This window comes from Xenopus tropicalis, chromosome 4 (assembly GCF_000004195.4).
Source record: "Xenopus tropicalis strain Nigerian chromosome 4, UCB_Xtro_10.0, whole genome shotgun sequence".
Lineage (NCBI taxonomy): Eukaryota > Metazoa > Chordata > Amphibia > Anura > Pipidae > Xenopus > Xenopus tropicalis.
The window spans coordinates 11,138,869-11,160,858 of NC_030680.2; the positions used below are offsets into that span (position 1 = coordinate 11,138,869).

Sequence of the window (21,990 nt, forward strand, 5' to 3'; positions counted from 1 at the left end):
AGGGACTGGGGCTGTGGGATAGCAGGTATAGTAGGGAGAGATGGTGCCTATAGTAGCAGTGGGATAATAGCCTCTGGGAAGGGACTGGGGCTGTGGGATAGCAGGTATAGTAGGGAGAGATGGTGCCTATAGTAGCAGTGGGGGGGGGGGATAATAGCCTCTGGGAAGGGACTGGGGCTGTGGGATAGCAGGTATAGTAGGGAGAGATGGTGCCTATAGTAGCAGTGGGGGGGGGATAATAGCCTCTGGGAAGGGACTGGGGCTGTGGGATAGCAGGTATAGTAGGGAGAGATGGTGCCTATAGTAGCAGTGGGGGGGGGATAATAGCCTCTGGGAAGGGACTGGGGCTGTGGGATAGCAGGTATAGTAGGGAGAGATGGTGCCTATAGTAGCAGTGGGGGATAATAGCCTCTGGGAAGGGACTGGGGCTGTGGGATAGCAGGTATAGTAGGGAGAGATGGTGCCTATAGTAGCAGTGGGGGGATAATAGCCTCTGGGAAGGGACTGGGGCTGTGGGATAGCAGGTATAGTAGGGAGAGATGGTGCCTATAGTAGCAGTGGGGGGATAATAGCCTCTGGGAAGGGACTGGGGCTGTGGGATAGCAGGTATAGTAGGGAGAGATGGTGCCTATAGTAGCAGTGGGGGGATAATAGCCTCTGGGAAGGAACACTATGCACAGTTACACAGTACCCTACCAATGCTTACTAGCCCAATGCACAATGACACTGTAGTTACTGTAACATGTGACTATGTTTATATTTCTTTTTTATTTACAACACAAACAGTCACAGAATGCCCAAAACCCTTGTGACAGATGGGGGTATCTGGGCCCTATCTAAGTTTCAGGAGTAGAAAGAGCCAAATAAAGCCCAAGCGCAATGGGCGAGTGCCTCGGTACACACAGATATTATCGCACGCCATTAATGGAATTTTCCAGACTCGCTGCTCATTTCCCTACCGCCGCTCTCTGCCAGGACAAGATTTAAGAGGAGTTCCAAGTTGCCAGACCTGTTGTGTTACTTATTTTTGTTGCAGCAAAGTTGGCATTGTTTAATCCCAGCAGCTCCCAATGTAAGAGAATCCCCAGCCGGAACCATGAATCAGTTTGGTGGGGGGCACAGTCCTGACTTGCAAAATATTCAGGAAAATGCTGTAAGAATAAAGAATCCGTGGCCGGCCAAAACGTTGGCTTTGCCCCCCTTAAGGGTGGCATCACTGCTGTAATACTTCAGTTATTCTCCTTGCTGCCAAAGAACGAAGGTGCCCTCCCCATACTAAAATAAAAAGTGCCCCTAGCTGGAATCGGACCAAGTACCCCATCACTGCAATGCTACCCACTTGGAAGATGGACCCCTAGTAGCCATCTGTTTCTCCTATTGTTCTGCCTCTAGGCATCTGATTGGTAGAGAGCAGGGTTGACCAAATAAAGACCCAGGGGCCAGTGTTGCCTTCCTAGGGATAGTCACGCCCATGGCTTTTCCTTAACCCTCGCCAGCAGAATCTGCCCCCGAGGGTGTGGGTAGGAGAGAAGACGGAAATATGCGCACAATAAAGTCATTTGTCATGAAAAGAGAAACATGCGGATTAACCAGGCAGGAGTTTCCATGAGCGGCTGCAGGATGCCAGGAACTTCAACAACCAAAATCCTCCGCTGAATAATGGAGCCGTCGGCCGACAGGTGCCCCTGACCATGTTACAAGGCTGAAAAGAGGGGCAAATGACAGAGGGGCAAATTCCAGAGGGGCTGCTGTAGGTTGCCACAGACAGTAACTATTTATTGGGCTGGGGGGCAGTTTGGGCCTCTGTGTGCTTTAAATGCCAGGGTCTATTTTGAAGCCCAGTCCAGACTTGTCCCAGATTGACTATTTTGGCAATTAAGAGGCCACAGGCCACAAACAAGCTTGGTCGGTGACCTACCAGTGAGGCCAGTGTATTACTGGGGGTAGAATGAAGACCCCAGGCTTAGCTAGTGACCTACCAGTGAGGCCATTGTATTACTGGGGGTAGAATGAGGACCCCCAGGCTTAGCTAGTGACCTACCAGTGAGGCCAGTGTATTACTGGGGGTAGAATGAAGACCCCAGGCTTAGCTAGTGACCTACCAGTGAGGCCAGTGTATTACTGGGGGTAGAATGAAGACCCCAGGCTTAGCTAGTGACCTACCAGTGAGGCCAGTGTATTACTGGGGGTAGAATGAAGACCCCAGGCTTAGCTAGTGACCTACCAGTGAGGCCAGTGTATTACTGGGGGTGGAATGAAGGCCCCAGGTTTAACTGTAACTTAAGGTGCCCATACTTGTGTGGCCCCAGGGCCAGCGGATCTTAACAAGTATGGGCACCTTAAGTTACAGTTAAACCTGGGGCCTTCATTCCACCCCCAGTAATACGCTTGCCTCACTGGTAGGTCACTAGCTAAGCCTGGGGTCTTCATTCCACCCCCAGTAATACGCTTGCCTCACAGGTAATGGGGCCATACACGGGCCGATTGTAGCCACTGATATGGGTCCCTTGGACCGATTTGGCAGCTTATCGCCCCGTGTAGGGGCAGAAACGACAGCCATACCCAACCGATATATGTGCTGAAATTGGCCAGATATCGATCGGGCAGGTTAAAAGATTTAGTCGAACCTACTGTGCCATTGCCGCCGTTAGAATTCGATTGTGTGGCCCCAGGGCCAGCGGATCTTAACAATCGAATTCTAACGGCAGCAATGGCACAGTAGGTTCGACTAAATCTTTTAACCTGCCCGATCGATATCTGGCCAATTTCAGCACATATATCGGTTGGGTATGGCTGTCGTTTCTGCCCCTACACGGGGCGATAAGCTGCCGAATCAGTCCAAGGGACCCATATCAGCGGCTACAATCGGCCCGTGTATGGCCCCATTACCTGTGAGGCAAGCGTATTACTGGGGGTGGAATGAAGGCCCCAGGCTTAGCTGGTAACTTACCAGTGAGGCCAGTGTTTTGCTACAAGGTGGCAACCCCGAAGCAGGAGAAGGTGGCAGTGCTTTACTGTTGGCACCAACTTTGCAGAAATTGTGATCAAGAAATTGTTGCATTGAGGGGTCCTTAGCTCTGAAGTCATGTGACTGCATTGTAGCTGTGTTTAGCCAATCAGAAAGGCCACTATGTGATTAGACAGCCTAAGCCCCTTGGGCCATAAAAGCAAGCAATAGGGGAGCTCCTACATGAGCAGAAAGCAAATCTACAGAAAAAAAAAATTACCTTGCCCTCAAACTTTCCAGTCCATTTAGGGGGAAAATAAGCCGTACTTATAAACAGCACAGATTTACCCTTTAAATAAACAAGTCCTGCTGCAGAAATAACTCGGGCTGGCACCTGAAGCCTCAGTTGCATGACGTGGTCTCAATGGCGGCTGGATATTACAAACAACATTAGCTCCAGCCGAGGCACCCATCCAGGCTGCTCATTTATTTCGGGGCAGGATGAGATCCAGACGACAAAAATAGCGAGGGGGAGATGTGCAGCATCTGTATTAAGTCAAACAGCAAAAATGCCTTCCGCCTGGATAGGCCCCCTCCGCCGGGGCGCAGGGAGTGCGCTAATACGGCTTCTATGGGAGATATACATCAAGTCCAACTGAGGACATCTGCATGCAATACACTACTACAATTGTTTTTTAAAGGGAAACTATACCTCGATAATGACAATTTTTTTTTTTTTTTTTTTAAATTTTGCCCCCCCTAGACAGGTGCCTCTATTTCCTTCCCCTAATACCATATAAGATGCTCCAGTTTCTATTACCCGGTCTGGCAAAGCAGGAACATCTTTAGGGGAAGGGACTGCAGGAAAATGTGGCCAATGAGCCAGGAGGGATGAACTACTTGGTTCAAAAAAAAAAAAAAATAGGGGGTATCCAACTTAATATAAGCTTTACACTATTTTGGGTCGCCCTGGAGAGGGGGAAGCGCTATAATTTGGAAAAGCATAAGGAAAAGGCCTGTTGCGCAGGCAGATAACATCTTTGATCAGCGGGCAGTAGGTGAGACTACAGTACTTAAGGGCTTATTTACCAACAATGGGCATATCTGTACCAGTCCAGTAACCTATGGCAACTAACATATTTGCTTTTATGGTTCTTCCTGCACAAAAATTCCAGGGCTGGAACTAGGGGCAGGGAGCAAAGGCCAATAAATGCCATGGGTGAGGGGAGTCTACATGCATCTGCAACTCCCATGATCTTAACCAGATGAGTTTGCAGAGAATTTCAGCACTGTAAATGCTGGCAGAGTGGCATCTTATTACCCCCCACCAATCAGCACCGCTAGGGGTTGCATCACCAAAGGCCGTATACATAATATATATAATATATATAAAGAATGGCGGCCATATTCTCCCTTTCTCCATTGATTTCTATAAGGAACAATGCTGAATAGTTGGCCAGGGATAAGAAGGTGAACAATGGAGCCTACAGAGAGTGCGAGGATACAGTTGGGTCAGTAGGAAGCAGTCACTATGTGCCAGGTGAGGGGACAATTTAATGTCACCCAACAGGAGATAGAGCGTTCTAAGTAAACAAGGGCACACAGAGGCACAGTAGAGAGACGCTGGCCACAGGCCATTGGCAGTGCCAAGCCTATTGCAACACAAGGGGGGGCATTGAATGAGGCAGACACAAGGGCTGGCGCCGTGCCGAGCATACAGATTTTGGGAATACGTACCAAGTGAGGGCTACTGTACAGGTCTCAAGGGACACCAGAAGCTTCAGAATGGAAGCAGTCACATCTGCATCTCTCTGAAGGCACCGGGGTGAGAGATCATGTCTTGTTATGGGACCAGGGCTGCTCCTGCTTGAACGGAACCTTATGGGAAACCTGAAACTGGCTGTAATCGTTACATACACACGAGACAGTGCCTATTCACACAGTAATATACATTTTATGGAGAGGCCGTTCATGTGCAATCACTCATGTCAGAGCCTTTATTTCCCCCGGGGTGCAGCCCAAAAGGCAGCAATGTAATAAACGCAAACGGCCTGTTGGGTTCTAATAAATTAATCTGTTTTTATTGACCCAGTGAGTGTTATTTGTTCAGTCGGATGTGGGGGGATACTGTTCTATAACTCACTGCTATACAGTTCAACCCTAAATCTCTGGCCAATAGATTGGTCAAGGTGCATATATTTTGTATTATAAAAGCAGGGGGGAAACCATTTTCTATGGCACCCCTCACTTCCTGTTAGGTATTGGCACACTTTTGAGTCGGGAAAAGTGAGGGCATCTTTCACATACTAGTGAAGGTACCAATTTAAGAGCATTGTGTATTTCAGTAGCACTGTCCCTTTAATATAAAGGCTCACTCAGTCACAGCAGGGCGCAATGGAGGGGATTCTCCAGGTTCTTCCGGAAGCAATCTAGGAACTTAGAGGCGAGCTCGTCATCTACCAGCCGCCCGTCGCTGGACAGGGTGACGTTCATGACATGCTTCTGGCAGAGCTGCGGGTTTCCTTCCTCGCCCTCGGCCAGGTCCAGCTCGACCCGGGATCTTCCCACCGCCAGGATGCAGGACTGCGGGGGGTTGATCACTGCACTGAACCCGGTGATGCCAAACATGCCCAGATTGGAAATGCTGGAGGGTCACAGCGAGGCAAGAGAAGGAAATAAAGAACAAAATAATTAAATGGGAAGTAAAGACAAACTTGGAAAACATATTTGTGTCTGTTATGGTATTGGAAAGTATTTAAAAATGGCCAAAATCCTGCAGGAACAGCCTCCTAGGTTTGCTCATAGCCTGTACAGAGAGATACCATAAAACTATAGCACATAGGGATTCCCCTGTGCTAAGCACAATTCAGCAGGAACAGCCCCCTAAGTTTGCTCATAGCCTGTACAGAGAGATACCATAAAACTATAGCACATAGGGATTCCCCTGTGCTAAGCACAATTCAGCAGGAACAGCCCCCTAAGTTTGCTCATAGCCTGTACAGAGAGATACCATAAAACTATGGCAGCATAGGGATTCCCCTGTACTAAGCACAATTCAGCAGGAACAGCCCCCTAAGTTTGCTCATAGCCTGTACAGAGAGATACCATAAAACTATAGCACATAGGGATTCCCCTGTGCTAAGCACAATTCAGCAGGAACAGCCCCCTAAGTTTGCTCATAGCCTGTACAGAGAGATACCATAAAACTATGGCAGCATAGGGATTCCCCTGTACTAAGCACAATTCAGCAGGAACAGCCCCCTAAGTTTGCTCATAACCTGTTAAGAGAGATACCATCAACCTATTCTGCCATTTTTCATCCCCAGGCATAAACAAAATCCTGCAGAAACATATAAATGTACAGTGGGCCTTTAGTTAATTTGGTTAATGCAGGCTGTGAGGCTCACTTACGGAGTAACCTACCTGAATGACCCTCCTTGATATTCTTCGGGTAAAAGTTTTCCATCTCGTGCTTTCTGTGCCAGGACCTACAGATTGAATACAAAATTGTAATCCTGCAGGCAACTTTAGTCGACTTTGAGTAAACAAAGTGATGCAAAGGGCTTTCTACCGGCGACTCTATTGTTGCCAATGGAAAGCCATTTTGGAGTGGTTTGTTGCCGCAATAGCAGAAATCTATCGCGGGCAACTGAACCACTCTGTGGGTTCTAACCCTAAAGGTAAAGTTATGAAGGCAGTTCTGGTTGGCTAAATCCTAATGATTTGGCAGTTGCTATTAAGCTGGTCATACATACCCACCTATATAATGTTTTGTGTGTCGGCTCGGAATTATCATCCCGGTTATTTTTCCCACCATGGGGATCGATCATTTAGTAGACGGGACAGGTTAGAAAATTTCGGTGGGATAAGGATAAAATCTGTGCATGTATTGTGTATCTGCCAATACCCTTGGGGGACCTACAATGGGAGTCACTTTCAAACGATTCATCCATGCCAACTATTTCATGTACAGAACATCCTTCCATTGGTTATTTTTAGGGCTTTATCCTACAATTTCAGTCTGAATGTGAGTTTTAGATTGTTGCATTTAAACTTACGATCGATATTCGAGTGTTTGCCAGAATAAGACTTAAATCTGAACGTGTATGGCCACCTTTAGTAATTACCAGGCTATATATATATTATATATATATAGGCACCCGAGGGCCCATGTCTAGGGCAGCAGCTTAAGGGGGGCAGACAACGGACACTTGGGGGACAAGCCAACGGACACTTGGGGGACAAGCCAGCTAAGGAAGATGGGAAACCCTCTCCTACTGTATTGTGTATGAGAGGGACGGGCAAGCGTATGGGCCTAGGGAAGCACATTAATTACCGATTGGTTGTCCCAGCTCAGTCACATGGTTACCATATCTCCTGAAAGGTCTACATAAAGGGCCCCCCTTGCTCTAAATGAGGGAAGGACATGGTATTGCGGTTTTCCAAACCCTTATCTTTGGGCCGCCCCAGCACGCAGCGCGTTTCGACACAACACGATTGGCTTCCGTCAGGGTGGAGTTCAGAGAGCACATTTCGTTGCACGGAGAGGCGCTGCAGCCAAACTTTCATGTGTAGGAATGAACCTGCGGTATTGGAACGTTTAATAACTCAAACACCGGGGGAATGAAATGTGGATTGTCTGCAGAACCATCTTTGGAATGAGTTAAAAGGATTCTGTCTAAATGCCTGTATTCCTGTGTAAAACAAAATGACTTCTATTACCTGCAGTTGTGTATGTTATAGTTATATTTCCCTTATATGCCTGCAGAAAGGCATGTGTTTCCTGTTACTTATGTAGCTGGGTCTTATTCCCTCTTCTGGGCAGTCCTGCCCTGCTTTATGTATAACAGAGCATTCTGTCACAGTGGCACAGATCCTATCTGATCCCCCCCATTGTAAGCAGCAGTCCTGCCCTGCTTTATGGCTGAGATTCTAGCTATCTGTATAACAGAGCATTCTGTCACAGTGGCACAGATCCTATCTGATCCCCCCCATTGTAAGCAGCAGTCCTGCCCTGCTTTATGGCTGAGATTCTAGCTATCTGTATAACAGAGCATTCTGTCACAGTGGCACAGATCCTATCTGATCCCCCACCCCCCCCCCCCCCCGCCCCGGTTTTATGGCTGAGATTCTAGCTATCTGTATAACAGAGCATTCTGTCACAGTGGCACAGATCCTATCTGATCCCCCCCATTGTAAGCAGCAGTCCTGCCCTGCTTTATGGCTGAGATTCTAGCTATCTGTATAACAGAGCATTCTGTCACAGTGGCACAGATCCTATCTGATCCCCCCCCCATTGTAAGCAGCAGTCCTGCCCTGCTTTATGGCTGAGATTCTAGCTATCTGTATAACAGAGCATTCTGTCACAGTGGCACAGATCCTATCTGATCCCCCATTGTAAGCAGCAGTCCTGCCCTGCTTTATGGCTGAGATTCTATCTATCTGTATAACAGAGCATTCTGTCACAGTGGCACAGATCCTATCTGATCCCCCCATTGTAAGCAGCAGTCCTGCCCTGCTTTATGGCTGAGATTCTAGCTATCTGTATAACAGAGCATTCTGTCACAGTGGCACAGCTGCCTTAGGGCGAGACTCAATGATAAATGGCCATTGTGCCCAACCTTATAGCAGCCCCATGTCCATTAGATAATGTTGGATAATAACTGCACAAGCACCAGGCTCTCACACAATGGAGCAGCACAGATGACACAGTGAACTACATGACAGATAGAGAAGTCAGTTAACACTGAATTCCATGGTACTAACGAGATTGGATTCCAGGGAATGAACCCTGGTGGGGAGTTGGTGTGGAACGGTGTGGCACTGCCCGTACATGTCTCTACACATGAACCTTAGGGCAACAGGGAGAACGCCCATCTCACATGGCAGCTGGTGCATGGTTTGTGCCCAGATGTACTCGCTTGGCAGTGGGAAGCCTCAGATGAGGTGTGGCACGGAGTTATGTGTGGGTTGGGAGACACCTTTGCAGCATATTTACGCAGTTACCACAAAACCAAAATGTCTGGTTACTGGGAACACAGACTGTATTTCACCAACGCATTTCACTTTCACTTTGTATTTCTTCATTAAGCATGTGGCACAGGCTTGTGGCCTCTGCATGTTTGTGTGCTATGTAATATAGTGCTTGCGTGCACTGAACCCCAACTTTTTTTGTGCCTTTTTAAGGGCCCGTCTTCTTAGCACTGAGCCCACCCTCAGAGTCAGACTGGGCTGTGTGGGGCCCACTGGGGGAGCATACATAGCTCATACTTACCCACGAGCGATTAGGAAGGGAGACCAGTGGGGGAGCACTGATGCTTCCCGGCAGGAATGGAGTCTGGGTCTGGGGCCCATCGGGTTTTCTCCTGGTGTCTCGCTGGCCCAGTCCAGGTCAGTTAGGGTCTGCCTACCATGAGGCTGATGCCAAACTGGGCTTATTCAGGCCCTACGCTGGCATTAGCCTTTTCCTTTGCCTTCACTTGGAGCCATGGCATTAGCCTGGGAGCAGATTTCAGCACTGAAACGCATACTACTGGGTGCAGGCACAGAGAAAGGCTGATCCCAGTGTTGGGGCTGATTCTCCACCTGCAGATAAAGCCCCACTTGCCTAAGGGTAGGCTCAGTACTAACGATATGCCCTTATTTGGGATTCTTGTAGATTGTAAGCTCTTTTGGGCAGGGCTCTCTTCCCCTCCTGTATCGGTTATTGGTTGCTTTATATGTTACTCTGTATGTCCAATGTATGAAACCCAATTATTGTACAGCTCTGCGAAATATGTTGGCGCTTTAAAAATAAATGTTAATAATAATAGTTGGGGTACAGTGCATGCAACCCCTATATTACAAAGTGCCCGGCGTTAGCCAAATGGCACTTGGCTTTTAAGCACAGCCCCCTGGATAAACAGGCCATAAGTGGTAGGCAGAAGTAGAATCCCAATTATCAGGCAGACGGCAGAACCAGAAGCTCTATTGGACTAGGCAACCGAAAAAAATGTCACTTAAAAATATAAAAATATTGTGTGTGTGTGCGTGAATGTCAGAACCCTGCTGGCACATATTCATTTGATGTCTCACTCTGGCCAAGAGACTGACAGTTGCCAAAACTGTGGTGGTTCTGACTCAATAACACAGAGAAGTCTTTTCAGCTTAATGAAGTCACGGAGAGTGGCTGGGGTGAAAGGCTGAGCACAATAGGGTTTGCTGAACTGGTAAATAAACCCAGCAGTGTCCCAACGTGCCACTGATCAGAGATGAATAGGACAAGCCAATCCCAACCCCTTGGTATTATAATATGATTACAGGGAGAAAATCCTATTGGGTTTGGGCAGCGACTCAGGCAGGACCCCTGCAGAACCCAGGAATTTATTTAAGCTTGTTAAATAGAAAGATTGGCTTTCATGCTCTGTGGGGTCTGTGGAATTCAGGAGTTTGTGGCCCTCCTGATGCTGGTGACATACAACTCCCAGCAGCCTTAGCCAAGCTGTGGGGAACTGGGTTGTATAAGACCCAATTAAATCAAAGGTATTTTCGGCAGTGAATTCTATGCTGTACAGAGCTCCTCCTTTTTCCTCATTCCAGTCGGTCATTCAAATAAATGCCAGGTTGCTAGGCCACAGATGCTGTAGCTAAGGGCTGAGGGTTACACGTGAGCTTACACACCTTTCCAGAAATGACATTACCCAGACTCCCTCTCACCTTTGCAGTAGCAGCGATTTCCTGGATCCCCTTGCTGGCTGCCTGTTTGATGATAGGTGTGATGAGCCCACGGTCGGTGGCCACAGCGATGGAGATGTCTATGGTTTCCAGTGGCGCGGCTCCCTCTCCGTTCCAGGTCACGTTGACCTCAGGCATTTGCTATGGTGGGAATAGAAATTCAAATAATGTGTGAGATTTCCAGTTTGAGCCCCCCCTTGGAGGTCTAACCTTTGTTGAGGGCCCCCATTAGCTCAAGGTTACAGGTGAATCTGCCACAGTTCATATCTAAAGCAGGTTCTTTTACCCCAAATCTCACCCTACAGGAAGGACTTTTAGGAGACTCTTGAAGAACAAATAGGCAAAACCTTTATTACTACTGGCCCTTAGTTGAGCCCCCCTGCCACTGAGCCCCCCTGCCACTGAGCCTCCTTAAAGTTCCTCCTTAATGGGGCAGCCCCACAGTGTGGGAACCAATGCTCTAAGCTGGGCGCTCATTCACACATATTATGACACCAGTACACAAAAATAACTTGGGAGTGCATCAAAAATATTTGTTGGAATACATAATTCATTGCTTGCTTAGACCACCCAGCCCTGGACCTACCAGAAGCTGATGGGTCTGCTTTCCATATTGTTATGTCCCAGAATGCATTTCAGCAAGCAGTGCAAGCAATGGTAAAAGCAGGCCTGGACTGGCAATCTGTGGGTTCAGGCAAATGCCAAAGGGGCTGCTGTAAAATGCCATAGAGAGTCATTATTTATTGGGCCTCTGTGTAAGCAAAATGCCAGGGTCTATTTTTAATCCCAGTCTGGGCCTGGTTCTGCAGAACTGTGATAAAACTCCAAACAGAACATAAGTTCCAAATTTCAGCTAAGACTGGAAGAAAAAAAAAAGCCTAAATGACACTGATTCAGCAATGAAATGGGGCACGGATACCAGATGCGCCTCCAGAGTCTGGACAGGGGCCTGGAACAGATTCAGCAGCTAGAAAATTATAAGTTGAGTAAAGTACAGCGCTCGCTGTATAATTGTAGGCCACTGTGTGTCCTTCCCGAGTGAAATCATGGCATATGGGCAGGTCCGTGGTCAGCCTGGCCGTCTGTGATACTGCGAGCGGGCAGGGACACTACAGTGAGCTGAACGGAACATGAAGTGAACTGTAACTCCCCAGTGGTCAGATTTCAGCAAAGAAAACAAAAGGCAGAAGGGATACATGTGTTTGCTGTAGAAGGCAAAATGCCCGATGTTAGGATAAAGAATGAATTTTCCTACCCACTACACACAGGCAGATAGGGCCACGTGCTGGGCATGGGCAGCCTTGGTTTACACACACGTAACCCAACATAAGGGCAGGGGCAGCGAATATACAGAAGCCAGGGTCCCTGAGCCCGAGCCTGCCAGCTGCCAGGGGATGATGTGGGCAACAGCTGGTGGGACATGGCTCTGTGGTTATGTAATCTACGGATTATTGCTGCTTAATGCAGTGATTCTGCTTCTGAACAGATTAGAGAAGCAAGCAACAATCCAAGGGAACCTGCTGGGCACTCAGAAAGGGTCCCTTATACTCACTGCAACAAGTATCTGGCACTAGAGGGAGGTAGAAGGGTAGGGCATGGGCAGTGCTTGATGTACTGCAGGGTGCAGAGACCTGGCAAACACACCAAAAGTGCAAGAAGGGGGTGGCCATGATGCCCTCTCCAACTGCTCTAGGACTATAACCTACAGAAGAACACTGGCTACTTAGGTGCTTGTGTTTCAATTACACAGTGGCCTAAACAGTTTTTAGCTGCTTTGAATGTAAACCACCTGACAAGTGCATGTGTAAGTAAGTAAAGCAGCCCCATGTACCACTGTTGTGGCTAGCTCCAATCACTCCGAGCCATAGTATCTTGCTTCAGCCAGTTGCACCAATGAAACTCAGTCTGTCCCAGAGCCAGCAATGGTGGGAGCGGAGCATTCCTAGCACCTATCAAATGTCAGTGGTGTCTGCGGCAGCCTCTAGAGAGTGTCCCAGATGGCGCTGGCTGCAGCCATAGGGGGCCCCACAGGGCTGTTACAAACTTTCAGCATTTAAATCTCTCATCCGACATGAATGAACCCAAATCTCCAGGAATACCACAGTGCTGGACTTTGTCTCTTTTACAGAATGCCAGTGTCCATATTCTGCTTTATAGCTAGAACAAAGATATTTATGATATATAAAGTTTTAGAGTACAGGTTAAACTTGCTGAAGGGTCGCAGGGCAATGCAAACCACACACACCGGTGTTACTGCTGCCAAGGGGTCACACAGCCGGTGCGTGAATGCAGAGGGTTCCCTGGGATGTTAGGAATGTGCGCTAGCAGTTGGCACAGCTAATGCCCCCTATCAGATTTAACCAGAAGGGGTCTGTGCCAAGCGTGAGAGCCAACTGAATGAAATCTCAACTTGTCTGGCAAAGTACAGCCTTTCTCCAAGCTCCAGGTGTCATCCATGGCCTCTGTGCTAGTGACAGAAGGCAGAGACGCTCAGCCGCAGCCCTTATGGTCTCCTAGCTATGCCCGTGGGCATGGGGGCTGCTAATTATTATTATAAATAACATAGCTAATGCTGCAATTGCAATGGCAGCCACCGACATTCCAAGCTACAATGTTACATTATACTACAGTAATTAAGGGGAATAAAGGTAAAGTCGGTCGGTGCCAATTTTTAAACCAGTCCAGTTATTCTAATAGCTTGACCCCCAACCCTGGGCCGGAACCCCTCTTCTGCCTGGGGTAGGAAGTTGGCCATTAGTCATTTCAGACGGGCATCCCCATTGAACCCGCACTTGTCATTAACGATGGGCACAAACAATGAACGTGGCATTATAGAATTGTAAAGCGTGCCAAGACTTCTTGCGTTTACCTTAAGTGCTGCGGCGGTGGCCTTGATGATAAAGTCATTCACCGACACCTTGATATTATCTGGGGAGGAAGGAAAAAATGATTGTTGGGTAATAAAATTGTGAAATTATATAGGAAGTACTGTACCCCCATAAAATATAAGCATGATGATCAACTGCAAATTGTGTTAGAATATTTCTCTCTACATCATTCTAAGAGTTAACTCAAAAGTGAACAAGAGCATAATGGGGGTCATTTATCAGCACTGGGCAGTAACCCATGGAAACCAATCACATTTTTGCATTCATTTTTCTACCTGCAGTTGTCTGAAAAAAAAAAAAGCCAATTGCTAATTGGTTCATATGGGATACTGCCCGTGGGCAAATTTGCCCAGTGTTGATAAATGAACCCTAATGTGTTTCTATTGGTTGCTGTACAACTGGGGATTTGCAAGCTGTGCCTGCCCCGTTATACTGGCAGATCCCTGCAGTTTAGTAGGTACCAGCACAGCCCAGGGGGGGAAAGGGGGGTTGGTTTATAGACATTCAGCCCTCGCTGTTCCCCCTGCCATGGGGGTATATGGATAAAGCTGGTTGCCTTTGTTCAGCTGCTCGCAGACGGAGGCAGTGACCTGCTGGGAACCCCTGGCCAAAGAGACAAAGAATGACAAATTACGGGAGAGGCCATTGTGCACACTGGATTGACTCTTCCTTCATTTCCTACTGGGGGTGGGACATATTAAATTGAATGCCGGAGTTGGAAGAGGGTCCCTAGCTGGTTTAGATCAGGGATCTCTAAGCAACCACTATTATCGAACTACATAATCAATTATCATTTGTACCAAACACTGGAGTCAAAAATAAGGGATGATTTGTGGAAATTAAAGGGTAAGTGTACTTGCTGTAAAATCTGGGCTCGCTGGAAGCTACCCTGTATATGTAAATCCAGTTGTCCTCAGTACTAACCCTCCGGCCCCTGGGCTGCTCTCCCTCCCGTGGTATAGGTGTGGGATGAACTTGGTGAGGGTGTTTTTCTATTGCAATGTTCACAGGCACTATAGGGGAAATGCTCCTGAGCTGCTCTCCTTCCCATGGCATAGGTGTGGGATGGACTTGGGGAGGGGTGTTTTCCTATTGCTATGATCGCAGGCACTATAGGGGTAATGCTCCTGGGCTGCTCTCCCTCCCATGGTATAGGTGTGGGATGAACTTGGTGAGGGTGTTTTTCTATTGCAATGTTCACAGGCACTATAGGGGAAATGCTCCTGGGCTGCTCTCCTTCCCATGGTATAGGTGTGGGATGGACTTGGGGAGGGGTGTTTTCCTATTGCTATGATCGCAGGCACTATAGGGGTAATGCTCCTGGGCTGCTCTCCTTCCCATGGTATGGGTGTGGGATGGACTTGGGGAGGGTGTTTTCCTATTGAAATGATCGCAGGCACTATAGGGGTAATGCTCCTGGGCTGCTCTCCTTCCCGTGGTATAGGTGTGGGATGGACTTGGTTAGGGTGTTTTCCTACTGCACTGATCTTAGGCAGTATAGGGGAAATGCTCCTGGGCTGCTCTCCTTCCCATGGTATAGGTGTGGGATGGACTTGGGGAGGGTGTTTTCCTATTGCAATGATCGCAGGCACTATAGGGGTAATGCTCCTGGGCTGCTCTCCCTCCCGTGGTATAGGTGTGGGATGAACTTGGTGAGGGTGTTTTTCTATTGCAATGATCACAGGCACTATAGGGGTAATGCTCCTGGGCTGCTCTCCCTCCCGTGGTATAGGTGTGGGATGAACTTGGTGAGGGTGTTTTTCTATTGCAATGATCACAGGCAGTATAGCGGTAATGCTCCTTGGCTGCTCACCTTTCCATAGTATAGGTGTGGGATATGCTATAAGTGTGGGTAATGCTGCTTGGCTGCTCTCCTTCCAATGGTATAGGTGTGGGATGGGCTTGGTGAGGGTGCCTGTATATGTAAATCCAGTTGTCCTCACTACTAACCCTCCTGCCCTTTGGCTGCTCTCCTTCCAGTGGTATAGGTGTGGGATGGGCTTTTCCTATTGCACTAGGATCACTTCCCTTATTTGTTTTGTAAGAGACAGACCACATGGGGTTAATTTAAAATAACTCCATTATTATAAGGTCCCATCCCCTTGTCATTTCGGGTCACTGTGTACAAAACAGACAAAATACAATCTGGAATATGGGGACCTCCTGCGGCTTTTCTGTTTATTTTAAAGGGATGAGTACAGTTGGCGTGAGAAGGAAATACATTCCAGCAGCAGCAGCGCCAAACGACTCCCTAATTGTGAGCAGAGCCCCGCTGAATGTCCCTACCCCAAGGAAATGTCACGCTCTGCACCAGCATCGGGACACCCTAGGCTGTGGTTTTAATTAATCCGAAACGAGCGCACATTGCATGGTGATTCACTGGAGAAGGAAGATGCCGCTTGGCAGAATAAAGGGCACAGGGATCCAGGACAGAGGAACGGAAAGTAAAATCAAAGGGGAACTCCACCCTAATGAAGAAAAAAATGTCATTCCAAGCATCTTTGCCGTAGCAATGGAATTGCTATTAAGAGCAGCGTCTGTCTGCACTGCTGGTTCTGACTCTTGTAGACTGTAGTGTAGTCAGAAGTCAATTCACCAGACCTGTAAGGTTCAGGGATGCGCCAAATACACTATTTTAGGAATTAGCCAAACCCCCCCCAATCCTTTGTGAACTATTTGGCTGAATACCGAACTGATTCCGAATCCTAATTTAGGTTTAAAAAGAACCGTGTTTGTGCAACAAAAAAAGTCAGGTGATTTTCAGGATTCACAATCCGTTCCACCAGAGCCTAAAGGTCCCCATACACGGGCAGATCCGCTCGCTTGGCGATGTCACCAAGCGAGCGGATCTTCTCCCGATATCCCCCACCTACGGGCACACAGAGCGATACTATGGCGACACTATGGCACCTCCCTCCCATATGTATAAATACAAATATACAACAACGTTGTTGGAAAACAATATTACTGCACATTTCTGTCTAGGAGAAGAGAACGTCAGATAAATCACCGCTTATTATCAGAGATGCAGAGCTCTCTATCAAATTTCTCCCTAATTGCCAGTGAATAAGTAATGTGTGACCCAGATCTCAGGCTGAAAGTGTGGTACCAAGAGTCCTGTGCAGATAGATGGCATTGGCAGATAAGCCCTCCATTAGTGGCGCTAAGTCGAGCCATACAAAAATGCACTGGATTAGTTTAAACATATTACATACATATATATATATATATTTTTCTTAGGCTTTTCTTTATCTGAAAAGAAAGAAAAAACAGACCGCGCTGCTGTACAGAGATAAAGCCTTTCTGTAGTGCTCCGGTGGTCTGTGTGGGATATATTTAACCCTGTCTGAAGCAATAACAAATGAGGTGGAAATGGACAATTCCCCCCCTCATGAGATTTAGCTGGTACATAAATAGACAATGACTCTGTAACCCGGTGCCGGGATACAATTGGCTGCTTCAGATCTGGGGTCTTAAATCTCCGCTGGGGCCCAGGAATAGTGGTGGCTGTAAAGGACAAGATAAATGGAATACGTAGAAGTAGAATTTAATCTGCACCTGGGCTGCTCTCTTTCCTCTGTTCAGACTCCGGGGGACTGGACTTGGGCTTGACTAGATTTTTGCCTTTACACCGATCTCTATGGGCAATATAAAGCGATTTGATGAAGCCTCAGGCCCGGACTGGCAATCTGTGGGTTCTGGCAAATGCCAGAGAGGCTGTTGTAAGATGCCATAGACAGTCCGGACCCAAACACCAACAGACATGAATGTTATGGCAAAAGCACCTTGTCTCAGCCAGAACAAGCCCTTTCTGGCCAACAGGAAGGAGAGCAGCCCAAGAGCAGAAGGTACATAGAACAGGGTTGGACTGGACCACTGCCTTTCTCCCATTTTGCTGCCTGGGGTCTGCGGGCCCCATCCCCTACTGCTGGCCTGGATCTGTGGGGCCCCACACCCCCCTGCTGGCCTGGATCTGTGGGCCCCCACACCCCCCTGCTGGCCTGGATCTGTGGGCCCCCACACTCCCCTGCTGGCCTGGAAGAGAGAAGAGGCACGCGTGGAGTGGAAAATTGCGATGGGATACAGAGGGAGTTTGTGAAGGTGGTGGGCCCTTAAAGTGGCAGCCCCAGCGGGCCCTGGGCTCCCCAGTCCAACACCGACAGAGAACAAGGTGTAACTAGTCAATTTCGTGGCCGCCACATCTGCTGTGGGTGCAGTGCAGCGGCAGTTTGTAAGTTTAAAGGGCAACTAAAGCTAAAACAAAGAATTAGACGAAGATACTAGGGTTCAGTATACAGCTGTAGAACCCATTATCCAGAATTCTCGGGACCTGGGGTTTTCTGAATAAGGGCTCTTTCCATAATTTGGATCTTCATACCTTAAGCCTGCTAATTTAAAAATGAATTAAACCCAATAGAATCATTGCCCCTAACTAAGGATTAGTTATATCTTAGTCGAGATCAATTAGAAATTTTAAAATTTTGAATTATTTCATTAAATTTGATTCTATGGGAGACAGCCTTCCCGTAATTCTGAGCTTTCTGGATACAGGTTTCCTGATAAGGTATCCCATACCTGTAGAAAATATAGAATTTCCAGCCATATTCTTTTATAGGGTTTAGTTCCCCATTGAGTTATTTTTACATGGAGGCCCCGATACCGACCTTTGGCCAGCTCCTTCCTCAGTCGCATCACGGCTCCCATGTCGCAGTCGGTCGTGGCATAGGCGTGAGGGATGCTGGATTTGGATTCCATTAGCCTCTTGGCTATCACTTTTCGGATGTTGCTGGCTGGTATTTCAGAAAACATGCCCTGAAAGGGAATTTTCAGAAGGTGGTTACCCGGAACGCGCCCGCACCGGTGCTTTTAATGCGCTACAGGCTGCAGCAGGGTGCAGGACATGGGAATTTATATAAAGCAATCTGTATAAATAGCATTTATGTCAGCACACAGCACTCATACAGCCCAATATTGCCCCACAGCTGGATGTACTTACCTCTGTATGGGGCTTTCCAGGGATGGACATGGGGGGAAAGAATGGACGGCCTGAGACAGGCGCTGGAGCCGCTGCAGGTGGGGATGCTGGAAGCTTCTCTGGGGGTGGGCTCGGGGCGGCTGCTATGGGCTTCTCCCCGGATACCTTCTTCTGTGCCAGGAATTTCAGAGCATCCCTATGAAACAAAAACCACAGCCATATTTTTAGAATGGTTGAGGCAAAGTTAACAGACCTATGCCAGCCAGTCCCTGCTGGCCAACACCACTAGCTCATACTGACCAACCCCAAGAGCTTTCAGTCAATGCAGACTACATCCAATAACTCACATTGACCAATAGCTTTCTGCTAACACTGGCCATAGGTTTCAGCTAGTGCTGACCAATGCCAACAGTTCTCAGTCAATACTGACCAGCACCAATAGCCCTTATTGTCCAACACCAATGGCCCTTATTGTCCAACACCAGTAGGTTTCAGTCAGTGCTGACCAACACCAACAGATCTCAACCAATACTGACCAGCACCAATAGCTCTTATTGTACAACACCAATAGATATTATTGCCCAACACCAATAGCCCTTATTGTCCAACACCAATAGGTTTCAGTTAGTGCTGACCAATGCCAACATTTCTCAGTCAATACTAACCAGCACCAATAGCCCTTATTGCCCAACACCAATGGCCCTTATTGCCCAACACCAATGGCCCTTATTGCCCAACACCAATGGCCCTTATTGCCCAACACCAATGGCCCTTATTGCCCAACACCAATGGCCCTTATTGCCCAACACCAATGGCCCTTATTGCCCAACACCAATGGCCCTTATTGCCCAACACCAATGGCCCTTATTGCCCAACACCAATGGCCCTTATTGCCCAACACCAATGGCCCTTATTGCCCAACACCAATGGCCCTTATTGCCCAACACCAATGGCCCTTATTGCCCAACACCAATGGCCCTTATTGCCCAACACCAATGGCCCTTATTGCCCAACACCAATGGCCCTTATTGCCCAACACCAATGGCCCTTATTGCCCAACACCAATGGCCCTTATTGCCCAACACCAATGGCCCTTATTGCCCAACACCAATGGCCCTTATTGCCCAACACCAATAGCCCTTATTGCCCAACACCAATGGCCCTTATTGCCCAACACCAATAGCCCTTATTGCCCAACACCAATAGCCCTTATTGCCCAACACCAATAGCCCTTATTGCCCAACACCAATAGCCCTTATTGCCCAACACCAATGGCCCTTATTGCCCAACACCAATGGCCCTTATTGCCCAACACCAATAGCCCTTATTGCCCAACACCAATAGCCCTTATTGCCCAACACCAATGGCCCTTATTGCCCAACACCAATAGGTTTCTGTCAGTGCTGACCAAAACAAACAGTTCTCAGTCAATACTGACCAGCACCAATAGCTTTTATTGTCTGACACCAAGAGCTTTTACTCAATGATGCCAATATCAGTATCTTTCTATTGATGCAGACCAACACAAGTAGCTCCAAGTGACCAATGCCATTAACTGACCAACCCCAATATCTCGGAGTGCCCAACACACAAAATGAAGAGTTACCGTATTACTAGCTATGTGTAAGCTATACCTAGTAATATCGATCCAAAAATACCCATTTTGGATTCGGTAATTTAACCAGAGTATCAACACCGCCGGATAGCTACTGGTCGACTGACCAACCGCTCATCAGCAGCCGCGCACCATACGGTGTTAATGGAAGGCTGCTACATAACTGCTCCTCGTTCCTTTAATTTCTCACTTCTCTCCCGCTCCCTAATCAGCTTTCAGCGTGATTAATAGCAGCTCCCGCTAAACCCAAGGAGCCCATGTCAGAAAATCTATTTATGTTCTCAAGTGATATATGGTCTGTTTGTGTGCAAAGGAGCGCAGCTGAAGCCATTATGGTCGTATCTCCGGCGGCACAATGGTTAAAGCGGCACGGGAGCAGAGCGTACAAGATCTTTTGGGAGATTATAAAGGCTTACGAACAGCAGCTGCTTTGTCAAATATATTATTAGCCATTTAAGTACAACTTACCCTTTAAAAGCAAAAATCCATTTTAGACCATGCTTACATGTTGTTGGCATATAGGCACCTGTTGTAACTTCTATTTTGTTCTACATATAAGTGAATTAAGTTGGCCATACATGGGTCAAACAAAACCGCCGATTCGGTCCTAAATGCCTCCAATGCGGATGCCTCCAATAAGGACAATCTGTATATAAAGGTCTTTATTTAACTTGCAAATGGAATATTTGTCCCTAAAGGACGTCAGGGAATTAAAATACACACGTGTTACTGTTCCGATCGGGAATGTTTACAAAATATCCCACAGAGCACGGTTTATAATTCATTAACGGGGGGCGTATCTGGGGCCGGGCGGTCAGTTGCACATAGCACATGATCAAAAAGGACAGATAAACCCGGGAAAGGTTAATATAGCGGAACCTATTTATTCTTTTCGGAGCAACAGGAACGAGCAGGTAGATCCGATAGCAAATCGTGCAGAAGAAGGAGCCCAGGGCAGGATAAGGAAAGACAGGAGTAAAGTACAGGGATAACTGTGCTGGTTTGGAACCATAAGCAGCTCCATGCTGCCCCCTACAGATCTCTGAAGGGAACTAGTGATGTTATTTACCAGTTGTGGCCAATAAGCAGGAGTGTCTCTTGTATAACAGTACCTACAATGCCAGAATGGTCACAGCTGTATAAAATGGGGGTTTAAAGGGGACCTGTCACCCTAAGAAATAATTACAAATTTGTTTCTGTTGTGTTTGTTAAGCACAATAAACTTCACTTACACTATATAAATAATACAAATATTGTTTCCTTCAGTCTTGGAATGACAGAATCATAGCAAGTTGTCAGCTCTGCCTCTATGGCTAAGGGGCAGTCAATATAAGATCAATATAAGACAGCTGGGATTTTTAAATGCCTTTATAATGGGGTATGGGCGGGGATGGATTTTCTCTTGCCCAAATGCCGGGGGGCCCATAGATGTAATAACCTGGCACAACGCATGTGAATTTATGTACCATAGAGATGTGTCCAGGGTAGTTTTTGGCCACTGAGTCGCCCGAGGCGGCTTCTCTAATGCCACAACCCTCCTTTACCTTTAGAGTGCTGGAGGGGGTCAGAGGGAAACACTATGGCACCTCCTACCCATATGTATAAATACAAATATACAGAGAAGGAATGTTCTGGGCACACAATAAGCTGTACCCCCCATACTGTACTGTCTAAGGGAAACACTATGGCACCCCCTACCCATATGTATAAATACAAATATACAGAGAAGGAGTGTTCTATACAAAGAATAAGCTGTACCCCCATACTGTACTGTCTAAGGGAAACACTATGGCACCCCCTACCCATATGTATAAATACAAATATACAGAGAAGGAATGTTCTGGGCACACAA

General features: G+C 47.5%; 1 protein-coding gene across 1 annotated transcript in view; it reads right to left on the minus strand.

The window, feature by feature from the left end:
- Positions 1 to 5,001: 5,001 nt before the first annotated feature.
- pdhx (pyruvate dehydrogenase complex component X) overlaps positions 5,002 to 21,990 on the minus strand; it is a 40,936-nt gene continuing 23,947 nt past the window's right edge. Inside the window, exons 6-11 of the mRNA XM_031900436.1 lie at positions 18,545 to 18,719; positions 18,213 to 18,360; positions 13,530 to 13,588; positions 10,643 to 10,801; positions 6,371 to 6,435; positions 5,002 to 5,591 (exon numbers count right to left, since the gene is read on the minus strand). Coding sequence (XP_031756296.1) covers positions 5,327 to 5,591; positions 6,371 to 6,435; positions 10,643 to 10,801; positions 13,530 to 13,588; positions 18,213 to 18,360; positions 18,545 to 18,719 — 871 coding nt within the window. The 3' untranslated portion in view covers positions 5,002 to 5,326. The remainder of the gene's footprint in view (positions 5,592 to 6,370; positions 6,436 to 10,642; positions 10,802 to 13,529; positions 13,589 to 18,212; positions 18,361 to 18,544; positions 18,720 to 21,990) is intronic.